This window comes from Cnephaeus nilssonii (assembly GCF_951640355.1).
Source record: "Cnephaeus nilssonii genome assembly, chromosome: 19".
Lineage (NCBI taxonomy): Eukaryota > Metazoa > Chordata > Mammalia > Chiroptera > Vespertilionidae > Cnephaeus > Cnephaeus nilssonii.
The window spans coordinates 15223467-15243229 of NC_137090.1; the positions used below are offsets into that span (position 1 = coordinate 15223467).

General features: G+C 41.1%; 2 protein-coding genes across 8 annotated transcripts in view; one reads left to right on the top strand and one right to left on the bottom strand.

Moving 5' to 3' along the window:
* NBR1 (NBR1 autophagy cargo receptor) overlaps positions 1 to 2363 on the bottom strand; it is a 30221-nt gene extending 27858 nt beyond the window's left edge. Inside the window, exon 1 of one of the 6 annotated variants that reach the window (XM_079798803.1) lies at positions 1963 to 2363. The gene's annotated coding sequence lies outside the window, so the exon portion shown is untranslated. Of the gene's footprint in view, positions 1 to 1589; positions 1757 to 1962 lie in introns of those variants that run through there. The other 5 variants (XM_079798804.1, XM_079798806.1, XM_079798807.1 and 2 more) reach the window with 5 other exon arrangements.
* Positions 2364 to 2647: 284 nt separating this feature from the next.
* BRCA1 (BRCA1 DNA repair associated) overlaps positions 2648 to 19763 on the top strand; it is a 55151-nt gene continuing 38035 nt past the window's right edge. For both annotated transcript variants that reach the window (XM_079798801.1, XM_079798802.1), the window contains exons 1-6: positions 2648 to 2779; positions 3853 to 3951; positions 9961 to 10014; positions 16226 to 16303; positions 17655 to 17743; positions 18505 to 18644. In XM_079798801.1, the coding sequence (XP_079654927.1) occupies positions 3872 to 3951; positions 9961 to 10014; positions 16226 to 16303; positions 17655 to 17743; positions 18505 to 18644 (441 nt within the window). In that variant the 5' untranslated portion in view covers positions 2648 to 2779; positions 3853 to 3871. The remainder of the gene's footprint in view (positions 2780 to 3852; positions 3952 to 9960; positions 10015 to 16225; positions 16304 to 17654; positions 17744 to 18504; positions 18645 to 19763) is intronic.

Genomic DNA, 19763 nt, shown 5'->3' on the forward strand with positions numbered 1-19763 from the left:
TCTGTAAAATAGGTCTAATATCTCTGCTTTGACAACCTCACAATATTATCATAAGAACCAAATAAAAATGTGTGTGCAAGTTCTTTGAAAATGTTACTCAAATGTAAAATTATAAATAAATTTTTAGAATCTAAAATAGTCCTGTTTTCCACAGTATAATGTACAGTCCTGTGAAACAATACAAGGTCATTAGAAAGGACCTTGGAGGTTTGATTAAGGATTTTTTTTAAATCCAAAAACAATTATCCCCCATTTAAAAAAATTCTTTGTTCCACCTAGAGTCAAGTTCTTCACCAAAATAATACCGGTTTCTAGCAACCCTGCTGACATCTAGTCCTATGGAATGCAATTTTGGGGGTCCTTAAAACTTGAAAAGAATTCCTGTCAACACCCCAGAATCTTGTGCAAAAAAAAAAAAAAAAATTAGGGAAATGAAGTGATTGATTCAGTCTGCCAAAAGTAGGGGACTCTGAAACTGTCTGACTTTTCAACTTCGGAGAAACACACTTCCACACTTTTCAGAGTCCAGAGGACACTAACCTTCCCTCCCCCTCCCCCTTTTCTCAAATTACACAATTGGAAATTAGTTTAGATACTTTGGAGCTCATCCAGCTGAGCGGCTGACTGAGAAAACAGGAAGTGGGGGAGGCTAGCTTTGCTGGATCACATCCAGGTCTTCGTAAAGAACTGCCTATTTCCGTTTGGCTTATATGTAAAAATTCTTTTAGCAAGAGCATTCATCTTGAACTTGTGGAAAACACCAAAGCTATGGAAATGGTTAGACCCATCTGTCCTTGCAGTTTAAGCCAGTCAAGTCAGGGAGCTGGGGCCCAGGCCTTCAACTTTAATTAACTGGCATCATAACTTCGTGCCACTGACTCACCTTTGCTTGGCACAAGTCAGCTTTTCCCCTATGTCGAATTTTTTTCAGGAAACCAAAAACCTCTTTAATGAAACAGGCCTGGGAACCTGAGCTTGGATTACTGTCTCCACCAGAGGCTTGTACAGATATCCCGGACATTAAAATATGTGACCTGGAAAGCTAAGTGTTTGGACCTGGAAAGCTGGGTGTTGGACAAAATAAAATAAAATAAAAACGGTACCTTTCTAATACCAGAGTTCCCTGACCAAGGAGACTTATGAGGTTCTTAAAAAGAAGAAGGGATGGGGTCGAGGAGGCTCTGCATTGTTGTGTTTTGTTTTTCCTCGCGGACTTCATTTTAGTCTTCCAGTTATCCTTTCCGAGCATTCCATGTCCCCCAAAGAGTGTCACCCTCCCCCCACCCCCCCACCCCGCCAGGACTCTCTCGTTTTCTTTCCCTAGGCCCTCTTTGTGCCGGTGAGTCTCGGCCTTCCATCAGCAAGAGCCGCCCGTTCTCAGCCACGGACCCTCCATCCCACCGGCGGTATCCGCCCCCTCGGCCCCTCAGAACACGAACGGCTCTCCCCTCCAGTCACTGAAAAGAACCGCTGCCCCCAGACGTGGAAAAAGTCGCCCCTCTTCTTGACAGGACTCCTCCCTTGAACTTCCCCAAGCCCTCTCAGGGCGACGTGACCCCACCCCCAGGTAATCGCAGCGGCTTCCTTACCAGCTTCCCGCCCCCGGGGGGCGCCTGCCAAAGGCCAGTGCAGGGACCGTTCGCTGCCAGCTCTGCTGCTACCCCTGCGGGGTGAATCTTAACATGGCGGATAGAGACAGAGGCTAGTCCCCAGTTTCTGAGTTTCCGACAAGATGATTGGCTCTTACTCCTTGTCCCTCAAAACTACCACCCTATTGATTGGTCGAGGGCGCGTTTGCGGGGGCTGGGCAAGAGCTGCCTGAACCGCACAACAATAATAAACACTGGGGATGAGGGGCGGAACTACGAGTGCGCAGCCGTGGGCTGGGACCGCAGTCCCCTTCCCAGGCAAATTCTGCGCCCACGGCGTTCCCTTAGGTCACTGACCTAAAGGACTACTTACTCGAGATGCGAGGGGCTGGGTGGGAATTGTAGTCTTCCTAGGACTTGTAGGTTCTTCAGCTTATTCTCCTCTCTTAAGATGCGAAAACATAACATTCCAATCCATATCTGTTGACGTGAGAAGTGTGCGAAGCTCTTCACTCTATTAACTGGGCTGCCCTGAGAATCGCGCCCGCTTCCAGTGTCGGAAGCTCCTCTCCATAGGACTACAGTTTCCAAGGAACACTGTGGCGAAGGTCTTTTGGTCCGCAATGCATGCTGGAAATCGTAGTTTTTTTGCCTGCAATCCTTTTATTTACCTAAACTGGAGACTTCCATGGCGGCGGGAAGGGGGAGGTAACGAGACCTCTCCTTGCGAGTGTGTCGGCACTATCTTGCGTTCAATTCGGGCCTCAGCGAGTCTGACCCCGGGACGGCAATCTCTGTGACGTAATAATAAGCGGTCTCTGGAAGCGTTGAGGTGAGAGGGCGGGCGCCTAATGGAAAACTCCGGGAGAATTCCTTCTCTTCCGTCTCTCACCAATTACGTAACAGGGACAGAATGGCTGACCAATTGGAAGCCCCTAAAAGACTCTTGGCTCTTTCAGCTCCGCCCTTCCGTAAACGTGTTTCGATCTCGCGTTCTGAGAGGCTCTCGCTCAGCCGCGGCGGCCGGTTTCCGTGGCAACGGAAAAGCGCGGGAATTACGGATAAATTGAATCTGCGACCGCGCGCCTTAAGCTGACGGAGCAGTCTCAACCGAGGACGGTCGGGGGGTGCTTTTTCAGACAACTGGGTTCCTGGGCCGGGAAAGCCCAGACGCTTTGATCTGAGTAGAGGTGAGAGAACTTTGGGGAAGGGAGTGGGCCCAGGGGCTGCTCGGGCGGACGGGCTAGAAACTGGCGTGCAGAGAGTGGGGGAGGGAACTTCTGAAGGACAGCAATGTGGGTGTTATCTGGCTGGGGCTAGCGGGAGGGTGGGACCCGAGGAGCCTAAGAAGTTGAGAATGGGATAATCGTGGGGAGGGGTGCACTTTGTGGGTCGCGGGGTGGGGGAGGCACCGAGAATAAGGAAGGGGAGTGTCCGAAGGGGAATCCAGATGATAGCTGGAATGTGTTTTGGGGGCGACACTGTCATGTAAAAGAGGAGTCAGTGTAAGTGAGAAGGGGACCCTGATGAAGAACAGGGGCAGAACTGTGTCTGGGAAGAGGAGGAGACAGGATTCTGTGGAAGGAAGAGCCCTGAAGAACTGTATTCAGATACGTTTCCGAGCAGAGACTAGAGGAAAGTGGAGGGGCATTACTCATCACAGAGGCTGCCGGCATTGATGTGCCCGAGGCTCCTGAGATGGGTGCAAGCCAGTGGGAAACACTGGGGGAAGGACAGGGGTGGGGAGCCTTGGTTGGTGTTGGTTTTGCTTGTGTTGATTATGGTTTTATGCAAGAAAAAGAAAACAGCCAGGATGACTGGAGAAGTTTGAGGCCACCGCCACGCATCCAGTCACCCCACTGTGGCTTTCCCTTGCTTGGAGAAAGGAAGAGACCAAAGGGAAGTGGAAGGAAATGGTTGGAGGCTATATGTGAAAAAATAAGGAATTTAAAGTGATCTGAATTACAATGAAAACCTTAGAATGTTAAAAAATAAGGCTTTTGTTACTATAGTTTTATGGTTGGCATAATTCTAAAGCACTCTGATCTTAAATTTCTCTTATTTAAAAAAACAGAGGCCCGGTGGTGCATTGGTGGGGTCTGGCTGAAACCAGCTCTCTGACATCCCCCGAGGGGTCCCAGATTGCGAGAGGGCACAAGCCAGGCCGAGAGACCCCATCTGTGCACGAATTCGTGCACGGGGCCTCTAGTATATAGATAGCTACACATATAGACATATAACCAGGTTTGTTTATGTGTTAAAGTTCATTGTAACAGGGAGAGATGGATTTATGTGCGGATCGAGTTGAAGAAGTTCAAAATGTCCTTAATGCTATGCAGAAAATCTTAGAGTGTCCAATCTGGTAAGTCAACAGAATTTATTAATTTGAGATTTTACCTTATGTGATTATATCATATGCAAATGAATAGACTTGACCTTACATAGTAAGGAGAAAAAATTATGTCTGTTAAAATTAGGCTATTAGCCTGGCTGTTGTGGCTCAGTGGTTGAGCATTGACCTATGAACCAGGAGGTCACGGTTCGATTCCCAGTCAAGGGCACATGCCTGCATTGTGGGCTCAATCCCCAGTGTGGGGCGTGCAGGAGGCAGCTGATTAATGATTCTCTCTCACCATTGATGTTTCTATTTCTCTCTGCCTCTCCCTTACTCTCTGAAATCAATACAAATATATTTTTAAAATGAATAAATAAGTAAGTTGAAAAGCTGTACCTATTGCTCCTTAACTTGAACAAAGGAGAGTAAATTTAAGTAAAATGTCTCTTGTGCTTCATGAAAGTTATTTATCATATTTGGAGTCAAATAAGACTAAAGAAAATGCAAGTTGTGTTTTCAGAGAAATACAAGATTTATAAGTAACCCTACTCTCCCTTGCCCTTCAATATTTCAGCCAAACAAAAACGAGAACTAACTGAGATTTACAGCCGAATTTATGAAACATAAGAGTCAGAGAAGCAGGAAATGGCAATTGGGGAAAAATTGCTTTTGGAAAGTCATAAAACTCGTAATTACAAAGAGTGATTAAAAAGTCCTCAATAGTGTGGCATTTGGGTCCATTTATTTTATATTTCCACAGAAAATTAAACCAGCAATTAAAAAACCTCAGATACATAAAAATTAAAGATGTAAGATGAGAAAGTTAATGCTAAATTTTCATTTTGGTCAAATACTGTATATTTTACAGCTGATATATTTTTTAAATCTGTTTTCTATTAAAAATACACTTAGGTTTTTTAACTAAAATTGTGCAGCCTAGTCATTGTTTAATGCATTTAAATGGGAAGTTCTAGGATGGGAATCATATCTACCTCACTTTTTTTCTATACAGTGCCCAGAACAGTACAGTTTGCTGTTATGTCTTAATAGTTTCTGATTGTGACTGGAAACAGTGTTACTTATGGTAGCTGTAAAGTAGTAGGTTTCTAGCATTATTTAGGTCTCCAGAGCTAAAATTCCTTCTTTTGGCCTCTAAGTCACTTTTGGCATTTATGTCTAATAATTGGTAGTTCTTTCTAACTTTTTACATAGGACTATATAAAATTCTTGACTTTCTAAAGAGTTTTTAAAATGTGTATCCTGGTGGGTGGTTGTTATTTTTGGAACCTAATCTATAGCTGCTTCTAATCACATATCTATTTTGGAACCTCAAAATGTAGGCATGTAGTTAGGCCTAAAGTATTGACTGGTTTAAAAAGTGTTTTAATATTTGAGCACTTTTTTTTTTTAAACTCTCACCTGAGGATATTTTTTCATTACTTTTAGGAGGAAGGGGGAGGGAGAGAGAGAAACATCGATTGGTTGTTGTCAGAGCACGCAGCAGGAGCCCTGGCGCTCTGAGTGGCTTTGAGTTCATGTATTCTAAATTCTCCCATCTGGCTACACCAGGGCTGGTTCTTCTTCAAACCCTGCCCACTGTGCTAACTGTTGGGAACTTAGTCCAAGTTCCTCCTTTATCCTCTGCTCACTAGTAACAGGTGTTGGGTCCGAGCCACTCTGCCTGAGGTTGTGGGTATATAAGAATGAATCTTTATTGCTGAAGCCAGTGGCCATATAGCCATCAGACAAGAACAGTCCTCACTGCAAAGTCCATCCAGGTATGTAGCCGGACACCGGCTAGTGAACATAAATATTTCCCATAAAGCAGCATCAGTCTCTGTACCCACAGCTATTATCTGAGCAGCCACATGCTGCCTCCTAGACTCACCGCCTCACATCATGGTGGTATCTGAGCTCCCCGGCTCAGCAGCTTCTCCTGTCTCTCCTGCCCAGCTGCTCTCTCTTGCTCTCTCTAGCAGACTTCTTCACACACTTCATCCTGGCTGCTCTCTCTCTCTCCATACTCCAGCAGACTTCTCACTCTCGCCTTAGCTGACTAGACTGGTCAGTAACCTACTTTTATAGTATTTAGATAAAGAAGGCTTCTTGCCAATAGTTACACCAATCATATCGGCTACTGAAGGGCACAGTGTACCACGTGTCCTTACACCCGCTCATGGTATCTTGGTCTGATTAGGATTCCCAGGCTCAGAGTCCTTGAACATCCCGTTTAGGCTCATGCCCAGAGCACCCTTTGGCCATTCTGGTATATTGATAACAAGGCCTCTGTGCTCCCACAGTTGTCTTCTGTATGTGCCCTGCCTGGGGGTCAAACCCACAACCTAGGTATGTGCCCTGCCTGGAATCTAACCCACAACCTTTTTGGTGTATGGGATAACACTCAACCAACTGAGCTACCGGCCAGGCTCTAGACACTTTCATAGTAAACATTTACTATCATCAGGACCTAGAAGAGGACATGGTAATTTTTGTCTTTTCATTCCTATTCCCTCTTCAAGCTTTTCCTTCAACATTTACTACTTTTTTCCATATTGGAGTTTTCATCTGTTCAAAGTTTGTTTAGAGTATGTTTGTATAGTTTGGCTTATAATTACTATACTGAAATATAATTATTTCAGAATTGAGTCAATGGTGAGAAGGAAAGCCATCTGGTGTAGCTAAGTCCACTTTCTTTTACTGAGAATGTTTTTGATATCTAGCTTATCTGAGGAATAGTGATTTGGTAACAAATCAGAGTGGGGTTTTTTTCAGGTTGTTGTTGTTTTAAATCACATTCAGTCCCAATAATACTACTAACATTATACAAGTCATCTCAGTTGGAAACATTTTCCCAAGTAGCTTTTAATTTTATTCTCACAATTGCCTGAAGAGACTGGTAGAGTGGGTGACAGTTTCCTTACAGGAAACTGAGGGTTAGTCAGGTGGGGTGCTTAGCCTAAAGAAATCTGGTAGTAGAATCTCAGCCTTCTGACTTAATGTGGTATTTTTCTTTTCTTCCCGTGCTGCATCAGAAACCCCACGATTATAAGAGTTATGTTACCAAACTCTTGACAACCAGGCTATTTTGACACTTTCTGCTTCATTTATCAAAATTTCTATTCATTTTTTCATTTTTACCTTTAATTTCCAGGATCGATCTTTGAATGCTATTTTCCTTTTCCCCCCCAGAAGGGTCATGTTTACTGATTGCCTTCTCCCTGCATTACCCCTGTTTCCTATAAATTTCTTTTTTTCTATAAGTTTCTTCTGGTGTTTTTATTTTTATTATTTTTTATTTTTGGTGCCCTGACCAGGAATCGAACCCGGTATCCTTTAGTCTGCATGCCAATGCCCTATCCACTGAGCCAACCCGGCCAGGGCGGTTTTGTTGTTGTTGTTTTAATGTTTATTGATTTCAGAGATAGGAAGGGAGAGAGAGAGGAGAAACATCAATGATGAGAGAGAATCATCATTCTGCTGCCTCTTGTACGCCTCCTACTAGGGATCAAGCTCACAACCTGGGCATGTGCCCTGATCAGGAATTGAACCCTGACCTCCTGGTTCATAGGTCAATGCTTAACCACTGAGCCACACCACCCTGGCTCCATTGATTTTATATATAGAGTGGAAGGGAGGGAGAGGGAGAGAAACAAATCAATGTGAGAGACATCAATTGTGGCTTGGTACTCTAACCACTGAACACCAACCAGGGCTCTTCTCAAATCCTATATAATAAAAGTGTAATATGCTGAGTCCAACTGATAGGTTGACCATTCAGTTGACCACTCGACCAGTTGCTATGATGCGCACTGACCACCAGGGGGAAGACGCTTAGACCTGTAAGTTAGCTTGCTGCTGGGATCCGGTGGATCGGGACTGGGCCAGAGGGCCAGACACGCACTGGAGCCCTCCCGCGGTTCCTCCCTGGCCGGTTGGCCAACCTCCCACAGTCCCTCCCCGGCCAGCCAGCTCCAATTGGCCCCAGTTGGGGCCAGCCGGCCAACTTCCTGTGGTCCCTCCCCAGCTGGCTGGCCCCCATCAGCCCCCATTGGGCCTGGGTGAGGTGGCACTGATAAGCCTTGATTGCCAGCCAGGCCAAGGGGCCCCACCTGTGTATGAATTCATGCACCAGGCCTCTAGTTTTTAATATTTGTCTAAATTTATTTTCTTTAGTTAGCTTCTTACTTCATTTTTACAAAGTAATCACAAAGCAAACATCATGTACCTTTTGAAGTGATGTAATAGAAGTACACAGTACCTAAAAGTGTTCTTGCCAAAAAATTGTTTTTGCCAAAAAATGGAACCTGAATTTGATCGAGCCTGTAGAGACTAGAGGAACATGTTAAATCACACAACATAGGGTTACAATCAGCAAAATCCAGAATGTGGGAAATTCTACAAGTCAAATGACCTAGTTTTTTGTTGTGTGTGTTTTTTTTAAATATATTTCATTGATTTTTTTTTACAGAGAGGAAGGGAGAGGGATAGAGAGTTAGAAACATCGATGAGAGAGAAACATCGATCAGCTGCCTCCTGCACACTCCCCACTGGGCACGTGCCCGCAACCAAGGCACATGCCCTTGACCGGAATCGAACCTGGGACCCTTGAGTCCGCAGGCCGACGCTCTATCCACTGAGCCAAACCGGCCAGGGCTCAAATGACCTAGTTTTTAAAATAAGTGATGGGGGTGGGGAGAGAAGGGAAAATCTATAGAATAAAAGAGACTTGAGACATATCAACCAGAGACAATGTGTGGATCTTGTTTGGATCCTGATTTACATAGATTTAGTTATTAAACTTTTATGAGACAGTGAGGAAAATTACAACATTAATTATATATTAGGTGGTATTAAGGAAATTATTTTTTAGGAGTAATAATGGTTTCATGGTTATGCTAAAACAGTCTTTCTCTTTTGAAAATATGTTCCAAAATATTTATAGATGAAGTTATAGGATAGCTGAGATTTTTTTTTTTTAATGTATTTTATTGATTTTTTACAGAGAGGAAGAGAGAGGGATAGAGAGTTAGAAACATCGATGAGAGAGAAACATCGATCAGCTGCCTCTTGCACACCCCCCACTGGGGATGTGCCTGCAACCAAGGTACATGCCCTTGACCAGAATCGAACCTGGGACCCTTGAGTCCGCAGGCCAACGCTCTATCCACTGAGCCAAACCGGTTTCGGCAGCTGAGATTTATTTTCAAATAATCTGGGCTTTGGGTGGGTGTCAGCCATGGACAAAAATACTATTGGCTGTGAGTTGATAATTGTTGAGACTGGGTGGTACATGGAGGTCATTTTACTATTTCATTTGTGTAAATGCTTGAAATTTTCCATATGAAGAAATTAAAAAAGCAATCACATGCAAAAAAGAAATGCTGTCAGGGAATCCAAAAGAAATACAAGAAGTTTTTGTCTTTGTGGAGCTTGAAGTCTAGTTAAAATGTAGGATATGCACCCACTGATAGCTCTTAAAGTGTATCAGTGAAACCTACTAATAATTGATATGAAGTAATATCAACTAATCTGCCGAAACCGGTTTGGCTCAGTGGATAGAGCGTCAGCCTGTGGACTCAAGGGTCCCAGGTTCGATTCCAGTCAAGGGCATGTACCTTGGTTGCGGGCACATCCCCAGTAGGGGGTGTGCAGGAGGCAGCTGATCGATGTTTCTCTCTCATCGATGTTTCTAACTCTCTATCCCTCTCTCTTCCTCTCTGTAAAAAATCAATAAAATATATTTTTAAAAAATCAACTAATCTTTTAAGTGCTATAGGTCATGTAGAATATTGAAAAAAGTAATATGTATTCTGTTTTGATGTCTGAAAGCTCAGTGAGAATAAGGATCATATTCTCGGCTGTATTTTTGGCTCCTGGCACAGCAGACATTTAACAAGTATCTATTGAATGAACTTAAAACCTTACCTTGGCTTAGTTATAACCACTTAAAGTTGAACTTCTAAGAATAAATATTTGTTTTTAAATAAATTATTGAGCTGCATTTATTTTCTTTTTCTTTTTTCCCTACCCTTCTAGTCTGGAGTTGATCAAAGAACCTGTTTCTACAAAATGTGACCACATATTTTGCAAGTAAGTTTGAATGTTTTATGTGGCTTCATTGTTACCTTTTGTGCTTATCCTTCGTAACAGAGGAAACACCCAAATTTAAAGAAGCTTTAGCTTCTTTAATTAAGTAAAAAAGAAAAATCCAACTCAATTTCATTCTGTATCAGAGAATACACAGAAAGTCACCATGAGTTGGTTTTAGCCATAGTTCCTGGTAAAATATTGGCATATTTAGTGGGAAATCAACTCACTTTGAACAGCTGTTTGTTTTTTGTGTCCACGGGGAAAGCAGATTGCAAGCAATTGTGCAATAAACAAATTATGTTTCAACCTTGCCAGTTTCTCTTTTCTGTACATTCTGCATGTCCCACTTTTCCCCTTCTAAGATTCAGGTTTGCCTGCTTCATAATCCTTGTAAAGATAGGAAAGGATCTGATATCAGTTTATATTTGGCTAAAATTCATTCATACAATGATTACATTTACATTTTTAAGAATCTTGCCCTTTGCAATGAAAATGCTTCTTTTCTTTTTAATCTTTATTGTTGAAAGTATTACATATGTTCCCCTTTTTCCCCCACATGAAAATGTTTCTTGGTGAAAGAATTCCAGAAAAAGTTTGAAAGGTAATTAGGTGGAACAAGGGGGTTTTTTCCTTTCCCTGATGTTAAGCTATGATTGAGACTTTTCCTGAATGCCAATTAATTTGTTTTTAAGTATTTTCTTCTTTTTCAATTGACAAAACATGTCCCTTATAATGAGTTTAACTAGCACAAAAGGTTATATGATGCAAAGTATATTTCCATCCTAATCTCAAATCCCTGCCTTCCTCTTTTCCCTTTCCAGAAACAACTACAATGATCAATTTCTTATATATCTTCTCGGGAATTTTTAAATTTTAAGAGTTTTAGCTTGGGATTTGTTGGTTTTCATGAATGTCCTAGAATTATATTCAATTTTTAAGTTCAACTGTATTAAAAACTGGGCATTTGCAGTTTTGGGGAAAGGCAGTCAATAATTTTTATCCAATTCTTAGTGTGTTTCCATAACCTAAAAAATGTGAAAAGCATCTGGCATTAAGGATAATGAGGGCTGGCTGGAGCTGAGGGAAACCTGTTCACTTTGGAGGGATATCCTCTGAGCACTAGTCTGCCAGCTGGCTGGCTCCTTCCTTCTATATTCTGTGTTCTTCCCATTCATCTGTCCTAACAAGGGTCTAGAGCCCGTTTCCACCGTCTCTCACCCCTTTCTCATGTCACCCCACTGATCTAGATCTCTTCCCAACGGCTTCCTTCTGATTCCTCAGGCCCTTCTCCTTGTTCAGGTGCCAGGGCAGCACAGCTTCCTTTCTCTGCCTCAGGAATTTTTAGTTTTGTGGCCTCTACAGGGAAGCGTCTCAAACTATCTATAGTATAGGACCAGTTTCTTCATAGATTGATTTGTAAAACAAAATGTAAAAGTCCCAGTATTTAAAAGATTACCGATAGTTAAACATTCATTACTTTGAGAACTTGTGGAAGAAGGAAATTACAGATAGAGAAAATAATATGAGCAAAGGTATGCAGAGAAGAAAGTAGACTATGTCCAGAAAAAAAGAAGCTTAACTTTCCATATTTGTTTAAGAGTCGTGTGAGAAGAGGAAGGAGCCCCTTAAAGGGGAGATGACATTTGCAGGAGGAGGTGGACGGGATTGGAAATAGAAAATGACGGCAAGAGAAAGAAATAGTTGTTATTCATAAGCAGTGATGAAGGAAAAGTAGAATAATTCTACAGAAAGACTTTTGAGGTAGAGCAGGAGGAGTTGAGGTAGTTTTAAAAATATCCTATCTAATAATAGACAAATATGCAAATTGACCACACCTTTGCTACGCCAAGCCACGCCCACCAGCCAAGCCACGCCCACCAGCCAATCAGGATGAGTATGCAAATTACCCCAACAAAGATGGCGGCTAATTTGCATATCAAGACAGCATAGAAAGAAGCCAAGAGCTGCAGAAGGGAGCAAAGCTGCGGAGAAGCAAGCAAGCCAGGGGGAGGAGAAGGGAGGAGCAGAGGCAGGGCTGGGGGAGAAGGAAGTTGAGCAGGCGGGGCCGAGAGAGAAGGGAGGAGCGAAGGCGGGGCCGGGGGAGAAGGGAGGAGTGGAGGCAGGGCCAGGGGAGAAGGAAGGAGAGCGGGCTGGCTGAGAAGGGAGAAAAGCAGGGGGCTGGCGGAGAACACGGGGCAGGGGACAAGGGAGGAGAGCAGGCAGGGCGGGGTAGAGTGCAGCAGGAAACCCTATTGCAGGATTTTTCCTGCAACGGGAACGCTAGTATATATATTTTTTTATTTCAGAGAGAAAGGGAGAGGGAGACAGAGATAGAAACATCAATGATGAGAGAGAATCACCAATTGATCACCCCCTGCATGGGATCAAGCCCACAACCTGGAGCACAGGTCCCGACTGGGAATCAAACTGTGACCCACCCTACCCCCGGTTCACAGGATGAGGCTCAACCACTGAGCCACTGAGGTAGTTTGAGCTCAATGAAGTTGGAGGTAAAGACATCTGTTGAGATTGAAAGGGTTAAAGTTGGCAACTGGAGGAGAGTGAGAAAGGCTTGCAGCTCCTTATATGGAGAATATGATAAGCAGAAGAAGTAGCCATATTTTTAAGTACTATATTAGAATTAAAAGCATAGTATAATACTCATGTGACAGATCAACTTTTTCATGAAACCTCTTCTGTAATACCTTTACAATCTGAATAACGCCTTGATCTCTATGTCAGAAAACTGGGGAAAATACCCCAAGCATTAATTATATTTTCTCAGGGTAAACTATAATTGCTAATGATAAAATAGCTTTATTAACTGAGGTAAGCTTATAGTTCTGAAATCTTTCATGAGATATACAAAAGAGATAATAGTATCAGTCTAGAAAAAAATTACTTAGGTCATCCATGAATTGCCTTGCAATTTCCAAGAAACAAACGAATTGTGTGATATTTTTTGGAAGATCTAGGACCATATTGTCCAAAAATATATAATATGAACAATAAGTGTAATTTAAATATTCTAGTAGCTATATTACTAAAAAGTTTTTAAATTATCCTATATAATAAAAGCTTGATATGCAAATTGTCCCCTTGGGTGGTCATTCGACTGGGAGTTCGACCGCTCGCTAAGATGTGCACTGACCACCAGGGGTTGGCGCGGAACATGGTGGGCATTGGCGACGTGGTGCTGGCAGTGGGTGGGCCCCGACGAGAGCAGGACTGCAGTGGAATGGTGGAGCAGGTGAGCGGGTGGCGCCAGGTCAAGGCAGGTGAGAGGGGGCGGGGGCAATCACCCCGCAGACAGCCACCAGTGGTGGCAATGGGGGGAGGGGCCGCCGCCTGGCTCCCAGGCGCTGAGGGAGCCAGGGCCTGCCTGGCCTATCGCGGGATGGTGGAGCAGGTGTGGGGGGCGGCACCAGGCCAAGGCAGGGTGCCAGGTGGGGCTGCGGGGCTATGAGCTGAAGCTGAGAGGCTGGGGACGCGAGCTGGGCCCGACCTCCACAGGACTCCCCACCCCCAGGGACCACACCCGTGCACGAATTCGTGTACCAGGCCTCTAGTAGTTTATATATTTATATTTTTTAACCCAATTATGACCAAAATTTTACCATTTCAATATAAAATATATTAATGAGGTATTTATTTGACATTCTTTTTTTAGTATATATACATATATGTGTGTGTGTGTGTGTGTCTTTATTTAATTGGTGCATCACATAGATTCCCCAGGACTCTAAAACAGAATCTAATAAATTCTGAGCCCTGAAAGATATGCCAATGTTCTGTTGAACCATCAATATTTTCCTTCATTCAGTCTTTTTAAGTGATGTACAAGTTCATTTTCTCTTTTGAGTTAACGACTTTTATGCATGTGTTCTTTTTCTAGCATAAAGAAAGACTGGAAACCATATTTTGGTTTTTGTGCATTTACCTAGGCCCCCTGTGTTATTTATGTAATTATTGTACAGACTTCAACCCTCTAGCTTAGCTATTGTGTTCTGCAGTATTCTTTCTGTTCTGGGAATTCCCTCCCTACTCCCACTCAGAATTGTTTAATTGTACCATTTCCCAGTGTAATGCATTGATGCCTCCTAGAACTATTATGGTAGATTACAAGTAGTGTTTACATCTTCTCAAGGAGTGCCCTCTATTCTGTGGTTCTTCAAAGGGTATTTACATACAATACAGGTAGCTTTTTGATATCACTTTTTCATAAACTGTAGAGTTATTGCCAGGTAAGGCATCTGTATTGGTGATTGTTTCTGCTTTTTGGCTTTAATGAGCAATGCTGCTATGTACATTTGTGTACAAGTTTAACATGGACTAGTGTTTTCATTTCTCCAGGGAAGAAATCTAAGAGTAGAATTGCAGACTCATATGGTAACTCTATGTTTAACATTTTGAGGAGCTGCCAAACTGTATTCCAAAGTGGTTGCATCGGTTTATATTTCCACCAGCAGTGAATGAGGATTTCAGTTTCTTCACATCTTCTCTAATACTTCTTACCTGTCTTTTTTATTTGCACAGGCCATTCTAGAGGGTGTAAAGTGGTATCTCATTGTGGCTTTAATTTGCATTTTCATAATGACTATATTGAGCATCTTTTCATGTGCTTGTTGACTATTTGAATACCTCCTTTGGAGAAAATGCCTATTCAAATCCTTTACCTATTTTTTAATTGTGTTATTTCTCTGTTTATTATTGAGTTATAAGAGGGTGTGTTTTTTAATACTAAAAGAATAAAGATTTTTATTAGGCATTGTGAATTGCCTTCAATAGCCTTCAATACACCACACCACAACCCATCTACAATCGGTCAACCTGCTTTCACTAAATTTTTGATTGGAAAATTCTCAAGAACAAGCAATTTGTTTTCTGCTCAGAAGGTGGGGGGGGGGGGGGCTGTTAAAGACCAAAGGGATTTTTTTTGTTTTTCACAGAATTTCACATTTTGCTAATATAAAGGCATAAAACAGCAACAAAGAACAGTAATACATACAGCAGTGAATACACCAGGGTAATGTTGATATTCAAAACAGCTAGATAAAAGAAAAAAGAAAAAGAAAAAACAGCTAGATAATTTTGGGGTGTTTTGGAATAAATGATCAATCAATGACTAAACAGTTAACATCTTTTATAGAACTACTACTGATTATAATCATTTTTGTTTTGCAAATGGGCACATACTGGTAAGAATGGAAGAAAGGACAATAACATGCATAATATTAACTACACACTTTAAAAATTATGAACCATGCAGAAGTTTAGCTAAAGTAGTAGCCCTAATGGTCTACATTTGATTCAAAACCATTGATCGAATTGTAAGAGTTTTTTGTATATTCTAGATACAGGTCACTTAATGGATATATATGATTTGCAAATATTTTCTCCCATTCTGTGGATCGTCCTTTTACTTTCTTCATGGTATTGTAGCACAAAAGTTCTTAAGTTTGATGTAGTCCAGTGTATCTAGTTTTTCCTTTGGTTGCTTGTGCTTTTGGTGTTTGTTTGTTTATTTAACCCAAGGTCATAAAAATTTAATTTTTAGTTCTTACATTTAGTTCTGTGATCCATTTTGAGTTATATTTGTGTGTGTGTGTTGTATGAGGTAGGAGTCTAGCTTCAAATTTTGCATGTGGATATTTAGTTGTCCCGGCACTGTTTGTTGATAAGACTATTCTTTTTCCATTTAATTGTCTTGATGCCATTGTTGAAAATCAGTTGACCATATATGAATAGGTTTTTCCCTGTACTCTCAATTCTGTTCCATCCATGTATATGTCTGTCCTTATGCCAGTACCACACTGTCTTGATTACTGTAGCCTTATAGTGAGGTGCTGAGATTTTTCAACTAATTATAATAATTTTACTTGAACTATTTACCATTTATGTTTGATTATGCAGAATGAAATAATTATTATTAAATATGCCATATTAACTCTTTAGTAAGTTTTATTAGATCATAACAGTAGGCCATATGCATGTAAGTTTAGTTTTTATAGATCATTGCTTGGTAGTTTAGTTTTCTGCTTAGGCAACATCTAAAAACAATTAAAGAAAGTCATTGATTGTAATTCACCTGCCATTAACTTTAAAATTGTTCTTAATGTTGTGAGATTATTTTTTTCATGGCTATTTGCCCTTTGAATATTCTCTCTATAAAAAAGTAACTTTAATTATTCTTATTCTTTATAATTTGTAGATTTTGTATGCTGAAACTTCTAAACCAGAAGAAAGGGCCGTCACAGTGTCCTTTGTGTAAGAATGATATAACCAAAAGGTATATAATTGGGTAGTGATGGGAGGCTGGAAAAAGTAGAAATTCCTACTATTATAGCTGTTCCTATCAAACCATTCCTCAGTAGAAAAATGTATAAAAGGGTGGTTAGCTGACAAAATAAATTATTTTCCTGAAAGTTTTATGGTACCTTATTCGGTGTTAGCAATTAGCAACATGCATTTTTCTAATGCTTCTGAATGGTGTAAGAACTTGCAGTCTTATCTAAAGTAGGAGTGTACCACCTGTCCCCATTGTCTCCTGATCCTTTTATTTTTCTTCTTGTACATTTAATTTCTACTTAATTATTTACATACACACAATCCTATATAATAATCCTATATAATAAAAGGCTAGTATGCAAATAGACCGAACGGTGGAACAACCAGTCGCTATGACATGTGCTGACCACCAGGGGGCACACAGGGAACATGGCGGGTGTTGGCTGCTGTGGGATGGTGGAGCAGGTGAGCAGGGGTGCCAGACCAAGGCAGGGTGCCGGTCACTGTCATCGGGGCGAGCCTCTGGTGGTTACTGAAAATTCTTTGCTCCCACACGCTGCAGTCCCACCCAGCGCTCACACCTGCTGCCAGCACTGGCCCCTCTTGCACCCGCTGCTGGCGTTTGGCACCGGCCCCGATCGCTCGGTGCCATTAGCGGGGGCAAGCAGTGGCTGCATGCCCCAATTGTCCCTCAGGGTTTCTCTATCTCCCCTTGCCCCTGTGCCCACCGCAGCCTCGCAGCCCACAGTTTCTTTCAAGGTGCATGAATTTGTGCACTGGGCCCCTAGAGTATTTCTATATTGTGTATCCCTCTGGTCGGGATTTAAGTTCTGTTAGGGCACTGGCTTTGTCTGTCTCAGTCAACACGACTTTTCCAGTGTTTGGCATATAGTAGTCACTCAGATATTTAAAGGAAAATGAAAACTTTCCTAAATCAGAATCTTTCTTTGGACATTGTCATCTGTTTGTGCTTTCCAAATAATGTAAGCATCATTTGACAGAAATTCCTGATAACTAGAAGTGGGATGTTAAGTGGATGGGGCTCAGATGTTAAGAATAGTAAGTTCTCAATGCAGTGGATTTATATTTACTGTGGATTCATAGTTCTATTTTAGATAGTTACAGGCTTTTCTTAGATTTGAATGGCAAAAAAGAAAATATTACAAAAATAATCAGTACTGATGTCAGTGATGTTTTGATTATGTGATGTCACTAATAGCTCTGTTCTTTGAATACAGTTTTAACTTTTGCTGCATTTTTTTTAGTATTGTATATGTCTTTCCTTATTTTAAAAGTCCTTAAAAAGTTGATAATTACTTTGTAAGTATGTCTCTCAAATGATTTCATTTCAGAAGCCTACAAGAAAGTACAAGATTTAGTCAACTTGTTGAAGAGCTATTGAAAATCATTCATGCTTTTGAACTTGATACAGGATTGCCATGTAAGTGTTGTATAGCCCCAGGGGCCAATGTTCAAGTGGCTGTCATTAAAACTCAGGAGGAGCCCTAGCCAATTATGGTCAAGGGCATGTACCTCCATTGCAGGCTCTGCTCCATCCCCAGCCCTGGTTGGGGTTTGGGGAGGAGGCAACCAATCTGTGTCTCTCTCACATCATGTTTCTCTCTCTCTCTGTGTCTCTCCCCCTCCATTCCACACTCTAAAAATCAATTGAAAAATACGCTTGGGTGAAGATTAACAAAACATAAAAAACTCTGAAGGTTTACACAGTTTTCTATAAATAGGTGATAAGACCTTTTGGTCTAGTTTAATTTTAGCCCTTTACCTGTAATCTCTTTGTTAAATCATTCCCACTGGTCTCACACCTTATTTTATCCATCCCAAGATGCACGTTTTTACACATAAATTGGGGACAACTTATCAGTGGTGTGTCATTGTTTAATTGTGTGCTTTCTTTCTTAGTGATATAGAAAATAATGGTGCTTCTTACATTATTAGTATCTTAGATTCACTGAGCTTTGATTAATAGGCAGATTTGTTAGTATTGGTGGGGGCGGGCAGTAGAAATAACTTTGACGGTCTGTGTGTTTGTTTCGCAGGAGTAGAATTTCCAAAGTTTTATTTAAAAAAATTATAGGTAGCCTTTGCTGCATTGTCTTAATATATAACAAAGAGCATACACAGGATTTCTCTTGGTTCTTTGATGGCAATTATAAAAATAATGTTTTCCCTTGTAATTCACAGTTACAAACAGTTACAACTTTTCAAAAAAGGAAAATAACTCTCCTGAGCATCTAAATGAGGAAGTTTCTATGATAGAAAGTTTGGGCTTCCGAAACCGTGCCGTAAGACTTCGACAGAGTGAACCTGAAAATCCTACCTTGGTAAAGCCATTTTCATTTATTCTGGTAAAATCTTTTTACTGAGTATTGTGAATTAGTGAATGTGCTAGATGCTCATGGATTTATATAAAAACTCGGTAAACAAGGGAAGATGGTAAATTAAGTGGTTGGACAACTGTTCTAATGAACAAGAGTTATAATTGTTGAGAGAAGGTCTGTGTATCTAGTGTGATCAGTGGAGACCTTACAAGTCCTTCCCCTGCATTAGTGCTTTATCCATCCCCATGCTTGTCTAAAATAGCCACAAGGTCACTGATGGTTTTAAGCTTGCTAGTTTTTATAATAACCATCTTATGGCAATTCTCCAGGCATGAGGAAATGTATTTATTTTATTTCCTCTGAAAAATCGCCTGAAAAGAAAATCAGTTTTAACATTTGAAAATCGCTTCATTCAACAATAAAAATAAATTAAGAAAAGAAGAGAAAATTGCTTCAACTTAAAAGGTGTATTTGTAAAAAAAAAAAAAAAAAAAAAGGCGATGATTTACTCTGTTGTTACACATATGTGAATGAATAATGGAGATCTCAAAAACAATAGTTCCTTCGCTACCAACATTCATTTTTCAGTAGATGTTGAAGGATTCAAAAAGAAGAAGGAAAACTTCATTGGAATAATGTTGGGTTTTTAAATAGTCTTTCTTATACTGAATGATCTAAGGATTGATTGCAGGGTTATTATTGTTTTTATTTATCTTTTTTAAAATTTTATTTTAGGGGGTGGGGGGCAATGGGGGAGATAAGAACACATATGTAATACCTTAATCAATAAAGAAATAAGTAATTAAAAATGTATTTTATCTTAGTTGCCAACCCTGTTATCAGATGTGCAGATGTTATTAGAAATGTATACCAAATGAACCTTATTTCCTTTCTATATTATACTGTACTATTATATAAAGTATTAGCTTCAAAATATACTTTTTTAAAAGTATATTTTTATTTATTTCAGGGAGAGAGAGATAGAAACATCAATGATGAGAGAGAATCATTGATTTGCTGCCTCCTGCAGACTCCTACTGGGGATTGAGCCCACAACCCAGGCACATGCCCTTGACCAGAATTGAATCCAGGACCCTTCAGTCCGCAGGCCAATGCTCTATC